Genomic DNA, 19,839 nt, shown 5'->3' with positions numbered 1-19,839 from the left:
TAACCCCCCACTATCATTCTCTAGAGGAACAGCACTCACTTTACTTACTCTTTTTGTTTTTAAATACTTGTAGAAACTCTTGCTATCCATTATAACATTTCTTGGCAGCTTCCTCTTGTACTCTAATTTCTATCTCCTGGTTAATCTTTTAGTCATTCTCTGCCATTCGTTATATTCTGACCAATTATCTGTATTGCCGCTCATCTTTGCGGAGTTGTATGCTTTTTCCTTAAGTTTGATGCTTTCTTTAACTTTAATTAACCACAGATGGTGGGTCCTCCCCTTAGAAGTTTTCTTTATAATAGGAATGTATTTATTCTGAATACTCTGAAATATCTCCTTAAATGTCTGCCACTGCTTCTCTATTGGTCTATCCTCTAGCCTAGTTTTCCAGTTCACTTCAGCTAGCTCAGCTTTCATCCCCACATAGTTGCCCTTATTTAAGTTTAACATACTAGTCTTAGACCCATTTTCCTCCCTTTCAAAATAGATGTAAAATTCAATCATATTGTGGTTGCTGCTATCTGGTGATGCCTTCACTCTGAGGTCATTAATTAATCCTGTCACATTACACAATACCAAGTCTAACCTGCTCTCTGGTTGGTTCCAGAACATGCTGCTCTAAGAAGCTATCTTGAAAGCATTCTAAGAACTCCTCATCCAGGCTACTACTGCCAATCCGATTTTTCCAGTTTATATGTAGATTAAAATCACCCATCATTATTGCCGTCCCTTTATCACAAGCACACAATATTTTCTCTTGAATACTTTGTCCTATACTGTGGCTACTGTTAGGGGACCTGTAGACCACTCCCACTAATTTACTTTTCTCCCCCTACTATTTCTCATCTCCGCCCAAACAGGTTCTACATCCTGATCTCCTGAACCAAGGTCATCTCTAACTATTGCAGCGATGCCCTCTTTGATTAGCAGTGCTACCCCTCCACCTTTACCTAGCTTCTTATTCAGTGGCCTGGAAAGATGGGGGTGGATTTGGGAGGTGACAACACGTTCAATGACTTTGGAGAAGAAAGGGAGTTGGAGATGCAGTGGTAAATTACAAGAAGATTGGGTTTTTTTGAGAAAAGGTGATGACTGCAAATTTAAAGGAAATTTAAATGTTTAAAGATTTCTTATAAAGAGAACATATTAAAGGAATAACCTGTGCTTGCTGGGTGCAGTGATAGAGCAAGTTATTAGCGAAGATTCAGAGATGGAGTATCTGCTCTGAGCACAATTTATGAAGCAGGTTATTAAGGAGCATGAAAAGATGGAGTATCTGCTCTTGGTAGGATGAAAGAGCAGGTTAATAAAGGACAGTGCAGTGATGGAATATGCATTCTGAGTATGATGATGAAGCACATTCTGTTTGTAGTGCTTAAATGCGCAGCCTGAGTGCAGTGCTGAAGCACCTGAATGCACTGAGAACCAATACTTGTTCTATTAGCAAAATAAAATTGGGATTTGTATGTACATTAGATATAGTGATGAAGTATTTAAGTGCATTTAATGTAATTATATGCATGCTGGTTAAGAGTTAAATTTATTTTGATTCTGTTCCACTCAGTTGGCTTAAGTTCCCCTATGAATTAAACACCGCTTTTACCAACTGAGGTATCGTAAGCCTTTTTGAAATATTTGTGCAAAGTTAGGTAGTACCTGATTCTGCTAAAATATTCCAGGATGTTCTGTGCACCAGGCAAGTGAGATCTCTTGGCTATGGTGTATTTTATATTATTAGTAGCTTGAAGCCGTATTGTATGTCATTCATGGAATATTAATTTTCATGTTCCATTCAAGTATCACGTGCCGTTCTATGTCATGCATATTATAAAAAATTGCATGGAGTCAAGCGTGTTGACTTCACAGTTCTATTTCTGTTGCTTTGCATCCGTAAACATTTTTTAAAAAAACTGCCCTATACATTAACCCAATGATTTGAGTGTAGTGTGGTCTGATCTTGTTAAATATTCCTTACAAAACTGAATATCCCTAAATGACCAAACTAGAATCACAGAATCATACAACACAGAAGGAGGCCGCTGCCTGGATCCTGGAAAGGTTCCAGTGGATTGGAAAAATGGTAATATAACGCCCTTATTCAAAAAGGGTGGGGAGGAGGCAGAAAGTAGGAAACTATAGACGAGTTGTTTGACGTCTGACATTGGGAAATTGTTGGAATCCATTATTAAGGAAGTAGTAATGGGGCATTTGGAAAGTCAAAATGCAATCCATCAGAGTCAGCATGGTTTTATGAAGAGTAAATCGCATTTGACTAATTTGCTAGAGTTCTTTGAAGATGTGACAAGCAAAGTGGATAATGGGGATCCTGTAGATGTAATATATCTGGACTTCCAGAAGGCCTTTGATAAGGTGCCGCACAAAAGATTAATACACAAGATAAGATCACACGGAGTTAGAGGTTATATATTAGCTTGGATAGAGGTTTGGCTAACCAACAGGAAGCAGAGAGTCAGGATAAATGGGTCTTTTTCTGGATGGCATGCTGTAACTAGTGGGGTGCCACAGGGTTCGGTCCTTGGGCCCCAACTATTTACAATCTATATTAATGACTTGGATTCAAGGATAGAAGATACTGTAGCTAAATTTGCAGATGACACCAAAATAGGTGGGAAAGTAAGTTGCAATGAAGAAATAAGAAATTTACAAATGGATATGGACAGGTTAGATGAATGGGCCAAAATTTGGCAGATGGAGTTTAACATGGATAAGTGTGAGGTTATCCATAACAAAAACAAAAACACCTGGATAAACTCAGCAGGTCTGGCAGCATCTGCGGAGAGGAACACAGTTAACGTTTCGAGTCCTTATGACTCTTCAACAGAACTAAGTAAAAGTAGAAAAGAGGTGAAATATAAGCTGGTTTAAGGTGGGGGAGGGTAGAGCTGGATAGAGGGCCAGTGATAGGTGGCGATAACCAAAAGATGTCATAGACAAAAGGACAAAGAGGTGTTGAAGGTGGTGATATTATCTAAGGAATGTGATAACTAAGAGTAGAAAGCAGGACAAGCAAGGTTCAGATAGCCCTAGTGGGGGTGGGGTGGGGTGAATGAATCAAAATAGGCTAAAAGGTAGAGATAAAACAATGGATGGAAATACATTTAAAAATAATGGAAATAGGTGGGAAAAGAAAAATCTATATAAATTATTGGAAAAAAAAGGGGGATCGGAAAGGGGATGGGGATGGAGGAGAGAGTTCATGATCTAAAATTGTTGAACTCAATATTCAGTCCGGAAGGCTGTAAAGTGCCTAGTCGGAAGATGAGGTGCTGTTCCTCCAGGTTGCGTTGAGCTTCACTGGAACAATGCAGCAGGCCAAGGACAGACATTTGGGCATGTGAGCAGGGTGGAGTGTTGAAATGGCAAGCAACAGGGAGGTCTGGGTCATGCTTGCGGACAGACCGCAGGTGTTCTGCAAAGCGGTCACCCAGTCTGCGTTTGGTCTCTCCATTGTAGAGGAAACCGCATTGGGAACAACGAATGCAGTAGACTAAATTGAGGGAAGTGCAAGTGAAATGCTGCTTCACTTGAAATGAGTGTTTGGGCCCTTGGACGGTGAGGAGAGGGGAAGTAAAGTGGCAGGTGTTGCACCTTCTGCGGTTGCATAGGAAGGGGTGGGAGGGGGTTGAGGTGTAGGGGGTGATGCAGAGTGGACCAGGGTGTCCCGGAGGGAACATCTTTTGGTTATCTCCACCTATCACTGGCCCTCTATCCAGCTCTACCCTCCCCCCACCTTAAACCAGCTTATATTTCACCTATTTTCTATTTTTACATAGTTCTGTTGAAGAGTCATATGGACTTGAAACGTTAACTGTGTTCCTCTCCGCAGATGCTGCCAGACCTGCTGAGTTTTTCCAGGTATTTTTGTTATTGTTTTGGATTTCCAGCATCCGCAGTTTTTTGCTTTTATGTGAGGTTATCCATTTTGGTCGGAAGAATAAAAAGGCGACTTATTATTTAAATGGAGAGAAACTCCAGAATGCTTCAGTGCAGAGGGATCTGGGTGTCCTCGTGCATGAATCGCTGAAAGCTGGTATGCGGGTACAGCAGATAATAAGGAAGGCAAATGGAATTTTGGCATTTATTGCCAAAGGAATAGAGTATAAAAATAGGGAAGTGTTGTTGCAACTGTACAAGGCATTGGTGAGACCGCGCCTGGAGTACTGTGCACAGTTTTGGTCCTCTTACTTGAGGAAGGATGTAGTTGCACTGGAAGTGGTTCAGAGAAGGTTCACTAGTTTGATTCGAGAGATGCGGGGCTTGTCTTATGAGGAGAGATTGAGCAATTTAGGCCTATACTTGCTGGAGTTTAGAAGGATGAGAGGAGATCTAATTGAGGTATATAAGATGCTAAAGGGAATAGACAAATTAGATGTGGAGCGGATGCTTCCCCTTGTGGGGCATTCTAGAACAAGAGGCCATAGTTTTAGGCTAAGGTGTGGTAGATTTAAATCAGAGATGAGGAGGAATTACATTTCTCAAAAGGTCGTGAATCTGTGGAATTCACTACCTCAGAGTGCAATGGATGCTGGGACCCTGAATATATTTAAGGAGGAGATAGACAGATTTTTAATTAGTAATGGGTTGAAAGGTTATGGGGAGAGGGCGGGAAATTGGAGTTGAGGCCGAAATGAGATCAACCATGATCTTAATGAATGGCGGAGCGGGCTCCAAGGGTTGAATTGCCTACTCCTGCTCTTAGTTCTTATTTTCTTATTCTTCTCATCATGTCTGTGTTGATTCTTTGAAAGAGCTACCCAGTTAGTCCCACTTTCTCATTTTCCCATAGTCTAGCAAGTGTTTCCTTTTTAAGTAGAGATCCAATTTAGGCAGTAAATGGCAGCTCATCATAATTCGCTGCGTTAAAAACTTTCCACATCTCCTCTCTGGTTATTTTGCGAACTACCTTTTATTTTTGTCCTCTGGTTACTGATTGCCCTGAGAATGTAAGCAGTTTCTCCTTATTTACTGTATCAAAACTTCTCTAAGTTTAAAACTCTCCTAAACCTTCTTTACTCTTAGGAGAACAATCACAGCTCTTCTAGTCTCTCCATATAACCGAAGTCCCTTATCCCTGGTATTATTCTAGTGAATCTCCTCTGCTTTCTGCCCAAGGGCTTGACACCCTTTCTAACATATGGTGCCCAAAATTGGGCATAAACCCCATCTGAGATCTAACCAGCAATTTATAAAGGTTTAGCATATAATTTCCTTCCTTTATCAACTTATCATGCCACCTACAAAGCTTTGTATTCGTAAATTCCAAGATCTCTGTGTTCCTGCAACCCATTTAGTTTATATTATGTCTCCTCATTCTTACCAAAGTGAATCACTTTACAATTATCTGCAATAAATTGCCCCTGCCATTTGCTTTACATTTTGCTGGCCTGTCTGTCCTTGTGAAGTCTACTTTCCTTCTCACTTGTTAGTATATTTTTGAATTCCATGTCATCTGCAGATTGTGAAATTATGCTCTGCACAGGTATAAAGTTTCAAGCGCATTCTAATAGCGCTTTTTCACTTCCGACAGGATTTGTAAATTAGGGATGTTCCCTAAATAGTGCTGCCCCCATTTTCGTTTTATAGTGTTACTGAGCAAACTCAAAGTGCCACTTCGTCGCTTCCCGCTCCCAACACCCCTCCTCCGCTCATTGTCTCTTCTGCTCAACCTGTCCTCCTCCTAGCCATCTTGCTCACCACCTCTCCTGCTGGCTCCCGCTTCCCACCCCACTCCCTCCTTCCTACTCACAGCTCCTCTCACTCACTTCCGCGCTTTTGTTGCCCCTCTCCTTAGCCCTCGCTCACAGCAATGGTTCATGAGAGAGAGCCGGAGAGGGAAACAGCAAAAGGGAGGGTCAGGAGAGTGAAGTGGTGTATGGACGAGGTGGCGAGCGGGAGGGCTCGCAGAGGGAAATGGCAAATGAGAGGGTTTGGGAGGGAAATGGTGAGTAGAGAGGCGGCAAACAGGAGGGTCGGTTAGTGGGAGGGTCGGGGAGGAAAGCGAAGCGACCAACAGGAGAGGTGACATGCGGGAGGAGGCGAGGAAGGGAAGCAGCAAGCAGGAGGGTCAGTGTGTGGAAGGGTCAGGAAGGGAAGCAGCGAGCGGGAGAGTAGGGGAGGGAGGCAGCGAGCAGGAGGTAGGAATCAGCAAGTAGGAGGTAAGAAGAAAGAATTAGTAAGTTATTAAGAGTTCTTAAGTTGTTAAGAATTAGTAAGTTAGAGTTAGAGGATTTTTGGGCATTTAGGTTCAAGGCAGCCAATAGGTTTTCAATGTAAAACATTACTGGTCAGGAAAGTAACCCACCCTTATTACATATAATATAAACACAGAAAAAGATGGAAAACTCCGCAGGTCTGGCAGCATCTGTGGAGAGAGAAACAGAGTTAACGTTAAGTTCGTATGACTCTCCTTCAGAGCTAAAGAGAAGTAGAAATGTGATGGATTTTGTACTGTTTAAGAGGGGGTGGAGCAAGATGGAAGGTCAGGGATAGGTGACAGCTAAGGAGAGATGTCATGGACACAAGACCAAGTGAGTGTTAATGGTATTGGTAAAGAGTAAAGGAGATGCTGATAGTGGCATAAATGTAAGATAGCAGAAGGTGTTAATAGCAGTACAAGGGTCAGCACTCTGTGAAAGCAAAACACAAAAGCAAGTGACAGATGGCCCTGTGCGGAGGGGAGGGGGGTGGTTTGGGGATAAAGGATAAAAAAATGAATAAATAAAAGAATAAAATATATTTTTTTAAAAATTGGATTAAAAAGGGGTCAAGATGGAGAAGAGAGTTCATGGCCTGAAATTGTTGAACTCATTGTTAAGTCTGGAAGGCTGTAAGGTGCCTAATTGGAAGATGAGGTGCTGTTCCTCCAGTTTGCTTTGGGCTTCACTGGAACATTGCAGCAGGCCAAGGACAGACGTGTGGGCATGAGACCAGGATGGTGTGTTGAAATGGCAAGCAACAGGAAGGTCTGGATCATGCTTGTGGATTGAGCGAAGGTGTCCCACAAAGCGGTCACCCAGTCTGCGCTAAGTCTCCCCAATGTAGAGGAGACCATAATAGGAGCAGTGAATACAGTAGACTAAATTGAAGGAGGTGCAAGGGAAGCGCTGCTTTGCTTGAAGGGAGTGCTTGGGGCCTTGCACGGTTAGGAGGAAGGAGGTAAAGGGACAGGTGTTGCAGCTTCTGCGATTGCATGGGAAGTTCCCAGGGGAAGAGGCTGAGGAGTTGGGGGTGATGGAGGAGTGGACCAGGTTGTCACAGAGGGAATGGTCCCTATGGAATCTCCCCCTCACCCCTCCCTGTCAGCATTTCATCTTGTTCCACCTTCTCTTAAACAGTATAAAATCCATCACATTTCTAGTTCTTTTTTGCTCTGAAGAAGAGTCATATGGACTTGAAACTCTATTTCTCTCTCCACAGATGCTGCCAGACCTGCTGAGTTTTTCCAGCATTTTCTGTGGGTTTTTTCAGTATTTTGCTTTTATCACCTTATTACATGTTTTCTTATAGGAAAATGAGTTTTGTTTAGCACATTTTTGTTTTGATGAACACATTAGGAGTGCTAAATGAGGGATAGCTATATACCCAAGTTTGGGTAATTAATATATATCAAAATGTCAACAACCAAACATTTTGAATTAAAGTCCCAAATTTCAATTACATTTTAATAACCATACTAAGTTCGCCAGTTTAGTGTACTAGAATGTATGAAGTTACCTTCTGTAACGTATAATGAAGTAGACAAGCATCACTTCCAGCCAAATCAAATGGTCCATTTGATTTCTTTTTTAAAGAATGCTAAACTTAACTTATTTCCATTAATGCATTCAGCTGTTTCTTAGACAGGTCTAGTGTCTGGCCTCAGATGCTTGTTCTTGGCAATGTACTCCAGCTTTGACCTGTTATTCTTTGCCCTTGTGTTTTTTGTAAGGAATTATGGTGACATACATGTGAAGGTACTATCCTTGGTTCACCCGGGTGCTATGAAAGAAGTGTTTAAACTTATGAAAGGATGAGACTGATAGGTAAAAGCAGACTGTTCCCAGTAGTTAAAATGAGTCACAAATAAGGGACCATAAATAGAAATTAAACATACTGGATACCGAAGACACAGAGTGGCGTTTGGCTGTACGATTCATTCCTGGGGTTAGTGGTTGAGGTAAAAACTATGGCAACACTTTAGGTTGGATAGAGCAGTGAAGGAAGGGGCTTGGGAATAGGTTGGGCAAATGTGATTAGGGCTATTTGCTCCTGAGGAGGGTAAACAACAGTAGGGACTGTTTGAGCCAAAAGGCCTGTATCTGTGTTGTAGCTTGTGTGTTCCTCTGTGTATGGCTTTAATGTATTAAGCATTGTTTATACTTCAATAAGGTCCTCTCTGGTCTGCTTTCATGACTAAAGAGTCCTATCATATCCACCCTCTTACTTCATCCTTTAATATTGGGAAGCAACCCCATTACTCTCTGGCACAATCTGTGTGTTAAATGGCAATACCCCAACTTGAAGCACATGAAATCTTAGATATCGTAACATTAGAAATGATGAAACCCTTAAACTTGCATGTTATTGAAAATAATAAGCCCTGGACTTTAATAGAAAGCAACCTTGTTTTTTTTTTAAATTTTGCACTGATTTAAATTGGTCCTTGCATACATGTTTCCAGTTTTGTCAAACCTATTGTCCATGTTGAAATGCTGAGTTTTCTGCTTCATTCGTTGCATTTTATTTTAAGTTTATCTCCTCAGGAGGGTTTTTCCTCTCATCCTTTTCTGGAAACATTGACTGCTAATGGGGTGTGATAGAATTTCATGGGCATTGGCCAGCCTCAAAAACTAGATGCGTAGGCAAGGTATATGATGGTTGAGATTTGTTGCACATAACACCTGACCCCAATCCTGTCCCCACCAAGTGTCCACACATGCACATTTCCAACCAAGTCATTAGATTGTGATCAGAAGCAGGAACTCTTGACTTATTTTGCCCTTTCTACACTAGGTGAAATTAATTGTAGCCCTCTAAATGCCATTTCAGCTAGCACAAACTGAAAAATGAGTGTGAAGCACACTGCTTTTACCAGCGAATCCATGTAATGTCTTCTCTGTCCCCTTAACTATGACTATGTTGTTACATGTTTCAAACTCTCTTTTTATGTAACAAAAATAATCACTATTCTGCACAGCATCCACTTTTTTCCATGCACAAATATGTAACAGGCTTGATTTCATTATCTCTGACTTCCAGTGATCATGTGACAATGATTGAGGAATTGCTGCAAACAGACCACATTGTGAGTAATTCAAATCTGGTGGCCGGAAATGTGCCTGTCTGTGCTTTTGGGCTTAAAACAAAAAGTTAGTGCCCATCTATGGCCAGTAATTTCCCCTTTCCCCTCCACAAAATCGAGGATAAGAGGAGCTTACTAAAAGTTTTAAAAGCAGTCCTTATTGTAAATTGTAAGTGTGCACATACGTATATGCTAAAACACAGTTATATTGAATCATGCACGTGGTTTTGTTGAGCATTTCATGAATTAATAGTTCTGACCTATTTGCAAATGAATGTGCTTCACAGGATGGATATAATATAATTTTCTTGTCAATAAGAATTTTTTGAATTGGGATTTAATTTTATTTCTGTGGGAGGCTATTACAGTATTTTCCAGCATACATGAAATGAAACATTGTACAACAATTTTAGCATTGAGAAGCTAATATAAAGCGGCAAAGTCATAGTGGAGGACATCAGGAAGTAGAGATTTTATAATACTAGATATTGTTTTAATTGTTCTCTTGTCGGAGGAGGGAAGACTGAGGTGGTGAAGATTTTTGAGTAAGAGATGGTGTAGTAATTTTGATATGCATGCACTTGTGCAGGTTTAATAACCTGTAGGATTTTGGTCTATATAATTGTGTGTGTTAGTTTTGTTCTGCGTTTGTTTTAAGCTATGAGAAACATCCAATAGTTATAAGTTTTTGATCATTGAAACAGGAGGTAGCATTTTGAGCATTAACACTAGGTAAAATATTTTGATGATCATATAAAATTAATACTCATTGGCTAAAATGAGGTTTTCCTACAAAATATAGACAGCAGGCTAGTACCACTGCTGACACTGGTATGTGAGTGGAGAAAGGTGGTTTTTAATTATGTTCAAATATTTTCTCTCCCTACAGAAAGTAATATTTATGTTCATGACTTACTCACATTCCAACAAATTACAATGGTTACAAAGGCCAAAGGTGCCAGTCTGTTCTCATGTGACTTGAAGGTAAGTGGCAAGGTGTGCAAAACTCCAGTATTGCTTATGCTTTGCAGGCGCACAGGAAATCTCCTAAAAAAAAATCCAAAGATAATGTTGATGCCGGCACAACTTGCATTTTTCCTGTTAGGCGCCAACAATAATTTGAAGAGAGAGGGGATATGAGAATGCACGTTTCACTGCTGCTAATGGTCTTATATTTACTCCCATAAGCAGTTGAACATATTTTTTAGAAAAAAGGAAACTTCATTAAACCCTTTATTTCGTATTTCTCCCATGCAGCTCCTCCTCCTATTTTTAATTTTGGTTCCTTGCCTTTTTGCCTTCCCTGGGTATTTATCCTTTGCTTTCTCAAGGAAGGAAAGAAAAATTGCTTTAATGCTGAGGTAGGTGAGATTGTGAATCTGGTTTATACGGAATCCAGTAAGCTGTACTGCTGCTTCTGCTTTCTTAATATGTTTTCATTCATCTCTTACCTTGATAACCTTTTAAAAGCTGAGAGCTATATCCTCCATCTACAAAACTGACGGGCAGATTTCTAGTTTTTTGTCTCTTTCATGGGATATGAGCATTGTTGGCAAGGCCAGCATTCATTGCTCATTTCTAATTGCACTTGAGCTGCTACTGGAATGCTGTTCTGCACTCCTCCATTGCTGTTTTGGGGCTCAGTATATAAATGCACATGGAATTTCATAATTGATAATATTCTAAGGACAGAAGTTAGAAGGATTTTAATCTTAGTGGTTAGATCTTAACTGCCTGGCCCCTTCTCTTCTAGAGGCATTGACTTCTAGGTAGGTTATGTTTCTGTGGTTACCAGTCACCTGGCAATTAAACCAATGAGCTGTTTTTGCATGAGCCGAGAAGCTGCCAAATGAATCATTCATGGCAGGCAACATCTCTGAGCCTGCTCTTGTATTTACCTGATGCATTCGTGAATACATATGAAATAGGAGCAGAAGTAGACTATTCGGCCCCTCAAGCCTGCTCCGCCATTCAGTAAGATCATGGCTGATCTGTTTGTGTTTCGAATTCCACATTCCCATTTACCCCCAATAACCTTAGATTCTTGTTAGGCAAGGCAATCAATCTACCTCTACCTTAAAAATATTTAATGTCCCTGCCTCCACCACCTTCGGAGGCAGAGAGTTCCAAAGTCGCACAACTCTGAGAGAGAAAATTTCCCCTCATCTCTGTCCTAAAAGATCAAAGCCTAATTTTAAAACAGTGCCCCCTAGTTCTGGACTCACCCATCCTTTCCATGTACACCTTGTCAATACCGTTCAGAATCTTATATACTTCAATTAAGTCTCCCCTCATGTGTGTGTGTGTGCGTAGCCAAAGTAGGAGTCATTGCCCATTTTCGCCTTTGCTAATTCAGGCACAGAGGCAAATCAGATCACCCCTGTTACCATCATGCCTGAGATCAGCAAATCCCAGTACAAACCTGCTTCTTTTGACTGATTTATGTAGCTCAGCCAGTTGTTGTCTTAACAGACATTGGAGGAACTAAAGTTTGATCTTTGGGTTTGAAAATTAATTTGCTATCTTGCTACTGATTGCAGGTAAGGAAGATCTGGCTACAGTGGTCGTTATTGGTCACTTTTGCAATAGTGATAAGTAAATTTGGTATGGATTCAGCGTAAATAGAGGGTCGGTTTATGAACTGGATTTTTCCCTCCTGGATTTATGTTACTTGGTACACCAAGATATTAATATTACATATTAGCAAGTGTTTCATCCAGAGTAGGAAAGCTTCTTTGGATCAGTTGGTAACATGTATTCTGTGTTTTCAGCGATCTGACGGTGATGAGCTGATTCTCAATATGTGTGTAGCTGTGAAGAAGAAACTTCAGCTCTACTACTGGCAGGACAGGGAGTTTCATGAAACACAGGTGAGGCTTCCTAACTTGAGGAAAGCTCCAGGAAAATAGCCTAAAAAATAGATAGCGCAGATATGAAAATTGTGGGCTCCTGAGTGATAAATAGAAGTGCTGTAATGTTTTAAGTACAAAATAGTCTTTTGTTCCATCTTCAAACTCTTCTCTACTCTGTAAAGTGGCCAGTCTTGGTGTGTTTTGTGATTTCATTAATGTTGTTGAGTTGGATCAAACACATGATGCGCTACCCTTGACTAGATCACCTGTTTTTGTGATGCTGAATGAGGGAATAATATTGTCCATGATACCAGGGATAATACCCCTGCACTTCTTCAAACAGTGCCAAGGGATCTTTTACATCCTTGGTCAGACCCTGGGTTGTTGGGGAGATCCAGTTAGGCACCAGTAACATTTTAATTGAAGTAGACCGAGTTTGAGATTCAAGATGCTTATTAAGTGAATAAAACCACAAGATTCCATGGGCTTGGAACAAACAAAAATAAACTCTATTATACAAGTTCTGAAAGAGAAAACAATTTACATTATCTATCTTATACTCTAATATTCAGGGTAAGTATGAGGTACCTGTGAATTAACAGGCAAATTGTGGTCGAACACACCACACTACACAATAAATGACAAATGCGCCCAAAAATGGATTCCAGGGATTTCTCAATAACCCACCCAGACTGTGAGCCAACCAATCTCACTGAAACTTCATCTTTCTCACGAGGGTTTCCAATCTCCACGTTCAAAGATCTCACCTTGGAATTCTCTTCAACAGTTGCTCCAACTCAGGCAACTTCAATGACGGCCCATCTTGGAGGGTTTCAATCTCATCTTCCAAGATTCTGTTCCAGGGATTTCCGAGCACATTCAAGCATCGACTTAGAAGCACAATTTTAGATATTTGGCCGTGCCAAGCAGAACGTCACACCATCCCTTCAGCTGCTTTATTGGATCTTCAGGATTTCCTCTGAGCCCTCTTCAACTACCAGGGCTTCACTTAAAGCCTGCTCCCTGCTTGGAAGCCTGTTACTCTGCTCCTTTTTACTTAACTGGGACCTGTTTCTGTCCCTTTTGTCTTTGTTCCTCACCTTGGACACTTGCTGGCAGACTCACTTAAACTGACTGTTCACTGACCCTTCAACTGATCTGGTGACCTATCAAAACAATCAAGAGGGCTCCACCCTTGTTACTAGGCAGGAACAAATGTAACAAGCAATGGAACATCCTGTCCCTTAAATGTTACTATCTCCACAGACTACAAGCTTACATAGCACGCAGACACCGAATGAATGGATTTTATAACATGGCAGTTCGGGCCATGGTGTAACTTCTCATCTGAAAGACGACACCTCCAACGCAGCAGTCGCCCCTTAGTGCTGCATTGGAGTACGACTTGAACCTGAAACCCTGTGACTTGGAGACAAAATACTATCAGCCGAGCCACGGCTGACATATTTAGATGTGCCTCTATAACATGGTCTGCATTTTAAGTGATCTGGGAACAATGTGAATAGAGTGCTAAGTTGGGAATTTGGAACAATATGGAATTCGGTGCAGAGAGTGAAGGAGGTGCTGCTTTTTGTTCTTGTTTTACCTCCAGTAGCTGGTGAATGTTTTTTTGTCCCCACCCTCAGAGAATGGTAACTTGCTTTAATTACTTCAGCTAATTAAATTAGTAACTAATTGACTGATGAAATAAGGTTAGACAGATGTGGCAGGGCTAATGGTATGCCGTGGCTCAACATTTGAGAATCTGTGGTATGAATTGCTGTCCCGGACAACCATATCTGCAGTGAGTGTCTGCAACTTGAGCAATTTCAACTTGCAATTGGTGAGCTGGAATCTTGAGTTGCAGACATTGTGGGACATCAGGCTGGAGGAGGGTTACCTGGATACTTTATTGCAGGAGGCAGTCATACTCCTTAGGTTAACTAGAACTTTACAGTTTGTTAATGGCTAGGAAAAGGTGGGTGTGACTACGAGTCAGACAGGTATGGGATCCGACATGCAGTGATGTAAGGGTCTCAGCCCTTGACTCTGCTCAACGAATATGAGGTTCTTGCTACCTGTGTGGATAAAAACAAGGACAGCAGGATGGATGAACAAAAATTACCATGGTGCAAGGTGCCATTCATGTAGAGGGATAGATACTGTATTCTGCAGCCATGACTGGGAGCTTCGAAGGTTGTGCTGCTTGCCCAGTGCCAGTGTTGAGGACATCTCTTGCGACTGGAGACAAACTTGGAGTCGGAAGGGGAGATCCAGTTGCCATGGTCCACATAGGAACCAACGACATCGGTAGAACAAGGAATGATCATTTACTGAGAGACTTTGAGGAGTTCGGATCCAAATCAAACACAGAACCTCAAAGGTAATGATCTGTAGGTTGTTATCTGAGCCACGTGCCAGTTGGCATAGAGTCAAGAAGATTATAAAATTAAACACGTAACTCAGAGTGGTATAAGAAGAAGAAACTTCGATTCACAGGGCACAGTTGCCATTACTCAGGAAAGAGGGAGCTAATTCTTTGAGATTGACTTCACTTAAACTGGGTTGGGATTAGTATCCTGGCAAATCATATAACTAGGGCTGTGGATTGGGCTTTAAACTAACTGGGGTGAAGAGTTATGGTGAAGGGAGATTTAGAAATCTGTGGAGAAAAGTTGAGACAATAGAACAGTGTGGTAATGTGAGTAAAGATGAGGAGAGTGGGACAGGAAGGTATAGTGAGTTTAATGGTAATAATGCATCAGTGAATGAAGTTCATGCAGGGAATAGTAGTAAAGAAATAAAATTAACAGCTCTTTACCTGAATGTGCGAAGTATCTGCTATAAGATAGATGAGCTAGTAGCACAAATAGAGAAAAATGGGTTAGATTTAATTGCCATTACAGAGACATGGTTACAAGAAGACCAAGGTTGAGACGTAAATACTCCAGGGTATATAAGTTCAAAAAGAGACAGAATGGAAAAGGAGGAGGGGTAACCCTGATAGTAAATGATAACTTAAGGACATTAGTGAGAAAGTCAGCTTTGGCTCAAGACCAGGAAGTAGAATCAGAATAGGTGGAGATTAGTAATAGCAAGAGTCAGAAAACACTGGTGGTGAGTTTATAGGCCCCCCTAACAGTAGTCATACTATTAGGCAGAGCACTAAACAAGAAATTATTGGAGCTTGTAACAAAGGCCATGTAATAATTGTGGGGGATTTTAATCTCGTATAGACTGGACATGTCAAATTGACAGAAGTGCTCTGTAACATTAGTTTGTAGAAAGCTTTTGTGGCAGTTTCCTGGAGAATTACGTTGTGGAACTAACTAGGGATAGGGCTATTTTAGATTTAGTATTGTGCAATGATGAAGAGTTAATTAATGATATAATAAAAGAACTGCTGGGAAATAGAATCATACTTAATATAGAATTCAGTTATATTTTGAAAGTGACATATAGAACTGCAGTAACATTTTAAAGTACAAAATCAGTCTTTTGTTCCTTCTTCGAATACTTCTGAATCCTCTAAGTTGCCAGCCTTTGAGTGCTTTATGATTTCATTCATGTTGTTGAGTTGGATGAAATAGGTGAATGCAGACACCTGAACCAGACAATCTGCTTTTGTGGTGTTCAATGAGTGAAAATTATTGTCCAGGACACCAGGGATAACTCCCATGCTATTCTTCAAAACAATGGCATGAGATGTTTTACAAACACTCGAGTAGGCAGATCGGGCCTTGATTTCATGTCTCATCTAAAAGATGACACCTCCAATACTGCAGTAGTCCCTCTTTACTGCACTTGGAGGGCCAGCCTTAATTTTTGTGATCAAGCCCTGGAGTGGGACTTGAACCCAAAACCTTGTGACTCAGAGGCAAAAGTGCTATCAGCTGAGCCACGGCTGACTTTTATTGCAAAGTCTAATCACAAACAAGAATCTTAAACTTGAAACAAAGCCAATTAAATAGGTAAGAGGGGAGTACTGGCTAAGGTTTATTGCATCAACAGACTAAAATCTATGGCGATAAGTAAACATAAAAAAAAAGCAAAAGGTTAAACAAAAATGCATTCCATTGAAATAAAAATTCAGGAAGAAAGATCTATCCATGGCTTATTAAGGAGGATAAGGATAGTGTCAACATAGAAGATGAGGCTTATAATGTAGTAAGTCTGAGGATTGAGAATGTTTTAAAAACCAGCAAAGGACCATCAAAAAGTTGAGAAGGGAAAAAATAGAATATGGAAGTAAATTAGCCAGGAATGAAAAAACAGACTATAAGAGCTTTTACAGGTATATAAAAAAAGGAGGGTAGGTAAAATAAACTTTGGTCTCTTGGAGGCAGAGACAGGAAAAATCATGGGGAAAATAATTTGTCTCTGTCTTCACAGAAGAAGATATAAGTTACAAATCAGAGATAGAGGGTAACCTAAGGGCTAATATGAGTGAGGAAGTTAAGGTAAAAGCAAAAAACTGTGGATGCTGGAAATCCAAAACAAAAACACCTGGAAAAACTCAGCAGGTCTGGCAGCATCTGCGGATAGGAGCACAGTTAACATTTCGAGTCCGAATGACCCTTCAACAGAACAAAGTAAAAATAGAAGAGAGGTGAAATATAAGCTGGTTTAAGTGGGGGGGTGGTGGTAGGACAAGAAGAGCTGGATAGAGGGCCAGTGATAGGTGGAGATAACCAAAAGATGTCACAGACAAAAGGACAAAGAGGTGTTGAAGATGGTGATATTATCTAAAGGAATGTGCTAATTAAGGGTAGAAAGCAAGGCGGGGTGAAGGGCTGGCGGCATTCCGCAGGGATCGTTCCCTCCGGGACACCCTGGTCCACTCTTCCATCACCCCCTACACCTCAACCCCCTCCCACGGCACCTTCCCATGCAACCGCAGAAGGTGCAACACCTGCCTCTTTACTTCCCCTCTCCTCACCGTCCAAGGGCCCAAACACTCCTTTCAAGTGAAGCAGCATTTCACTTGCACTTCCCTCAACTTAGTCTACTGCATTCGTTGTTCCCAATGCAGTTTCCTCTACATTGGAGAGACCAAACGCAGACTGGGTGACCGCTTTGCAGAACACCTTCGGTCTGTCCGCAAGTATTACCCATACCTCCCTGTTGCTTGCCATTTCAACACTCCACCCTGCTCTCATGCCCACATGTCCATCCTTGGCTTGCTGCATTGCTCCAGTGAAGCTCAAGGCAAACTGGAGGAACAGCACCTCATCTTCTGACTAGGCCCTTTACAGCCTTCCGGACTGAATATTGAGTTCAACAATTTTAGGTCATGAACACTCTCCTCCATTCCCACCCCCTTTCCGATTTTCCCCCTCCTTTTTGTTTTTTCCAATAATTTATATAGATTTTTCTTTTCCCACCTACTTCCATTTTTTTAAAGTGTATTTCCATCCATTGTTTTATTTCTACCTTTTAGCCTATTTCGATCCCTTCCCCCCACCCCACCCCCACTAGGGCTATCTGTACCTTGCTTGTCCTGCATTCTACCCTTAATTAGCACATTCCTTTAGATAATATCACCACCTTCAACACCTCTTTGCCCTTTTGTCTGTGACATCTTTTGGTTATCTCCACCTATCACTGGCCCTCTATCCAGCTCTTCTTGTCCCACCCCTCCCTTAAACCAGCTTATATTTCACCTCTCTTCTATTTTTACTTAGTTCTGTTGAAGGGTCATTCGGACTTGAAACGTTAACTGTGCTCGTATCCTCAGATGCTGCCAGACCTGCTGAGTTTTTCCGAGGAAATTTAGATAATTGGTATCAGCAGAGAAAAAGTATAGTAGAAGCTTAAGGGACTAAAACCTGGCAAATTTCCAGGACCTGATGGCCTACATCCTAGGGTTCGGAAAGAGTTACCTGCAGAGATGCTCGATGTGCTGGTTATGCGTTTCCAAAATTCTCTAGATTCTAGAACTGTCTCAGCTGATTGGAAGTAAGCAAATGTAGCACTGCTGTTCAAGAAAGGAGGGAAGGGGAAAACAGGAACTACAGGCCCGTTAACCTGGCATCGGTCGTCAAGAAAGTACTACAATCTGTTCGGAAGGAAGTCTTAACAATGCACTTAGAAAATCATAGTGTGATCAGGCAAAGTCAGCATGGTTTTACAAAAGGGAAGTCATATTGACAAATTTATTAGAGTTTTTTGAGGATGTAACTGGTAGGGTAGATAAAGGGGAGCCAGTAGACGTGTAATACTTGGGTCTCCAAAAGGCATTCGATAAGGTGCCACGCAAAAGGTTAATACATAAGATAAGAGCTCATGGAATTTGGGGTAATATATTATGGAAAGAGGATTGGTTAATGGGAAAGTAGTAAAGAATAGGGAAAAATGGGGCATTTTCAAGTTGACAGGCTGCAATTAGTGGAGTGCCGCAAGGATCAGTGCTGGGGTCTCAGCTATCTATATTAATGACTTTGATGAAATGACAGAGAGTAATGGGTGTTGATTGGCTCATTAATGAGCCTAATTGACATCCCACTGGTGGAAGGGAATCCTGCGTCAGCCCTTCCCAAATCCAAGGAGCTCTTGTTGCCACTGGGAGACAGATGCGAGGTCTCTTCTGTGATTAAGTGGACCTAGCTGCCATGGTTACCGCTGCAATGGGCTTCATTAAATCCAGTTCTATATAACTAATATGCTTCCCAAATGGTGTAAAACTGTCCATTGTTTATAGGATGGCCTATTTTCTTGTATGTACTGTTCACACAGGTGTACAAACCAGACAATTCGACAAGGCAGATAGTGCAGACAAATTTGACAAAAGAAATGATTGAAATGCATAAAGGAGAAGAGTGTATGATAGCAGTTTTTTAAATAAATTTCAGAGCCAACCTGCTGAACCACATTTGGCTGCTGATCCTCTACATTCCTATATTAGTTGAAGTACACTCAAAGAACGAGGAAACAATGTAAACCAATTATCATCTGTCTTTGTTACAGGCGGATTTCAGTGTTCCTGATGTTCCCAAATCCATGGCTTGGTGTGAGAACTCCATTTGCGTGGGCTTTAAGAGGGATTACTATCTTATTCGGGTATGTAGGTTGAAGCTTTGCAGCACTGCATTTTGCAAAAAAAATTTGTTTTGATAGAATGCTAGTATGCCCACAAATTGAATGTGAATTTCTTGAGGTGTACAATACAAAGCCCAGGGGAACAGCAGGAACATATGGCAGAAAATGGGCAATGAGTGCCATCCATGCTTTCCACTGTACATCTGTTTTATTTGTGACCGAACAAATTTAGGATGTTCTCTGGCGGTTAAACATAAATGAATGAATACAGTGGATACAATGGAATTGCTGATCAAAGATAGTACAGCATTACAGAAATGGGAAAACTTGCCACTACTTACCTACCTATTAATCTTTGTCAATTCAAAACATACAAGCATGTAAAGTTCAGCTTGAAGGTGAAGCAATGTTACAACTGCAAACTGTGATCAAGACCTAGACCTTGGGGAGTATGATCTTGCCACCCTTGCATTTTTTTCCTGAACATTCCTGATATTCAATCCTATCCAATTCAGTAAAATCATATCTGCTTCATTAGATGTTTGACCAATCTATTGCTTCTGATGGCTATGTAAGTTTTGTTGATCAGTCGGACTCGGATTATTCCTCAATCTAAGAAGTCGTTTTGTCATCTTTGCTAACATG

The 19,839-nt window shown here is 41.1% G+C and overlaps 1 protein-coding gene across 1 annotated transcript in view; it reads left to right on the top strand.

Annotated features, from left to right (window-relative positions):
- vps39 (VPS39 subunit of HOPS complex) overlaps positions 1 to 19,839 on the top strand; it is a 118,082-nt gene that overhangs the window by 18,228 nt on the left and 80,015 nt on the right. Inside the window, exons 5-7 of the mRNA XM_078563014.1 lie at positions 10,194 to 10,288; positions 12,076 to 12,174; positions 19,123 to 19,215. Of these exons, the coding sequence (XP_078419140.1) occupies positions 10,194 to 10,288; positions 12,076 to 12,174; positions 19,123 to 19,215 (287 nt within the window). The remainder of the gene's footprint in view (positions 1 to 10,193; positions 10,289 to 12,075; positions 12,175 to 19,122; positions 19,216 to 19,839) is intronic.

Source organism: Cetorhinus maximus, chromosome 18 (assembly GCF_964194155.1).
Source record: "Cetorhinus maximus chromosome 18, sCetMax3.hap1.1, whole genome shotgun sequence".
NCBI lineage: Eukaryota > Metazoa > Chordata > Chondrichthyes > Lamniformes > Cetorhinidae > Cetorhinus > Cetorhinus maximus.
This window is presented reverse-complemented; position numbering and strand designations above follow the sequence as displayed.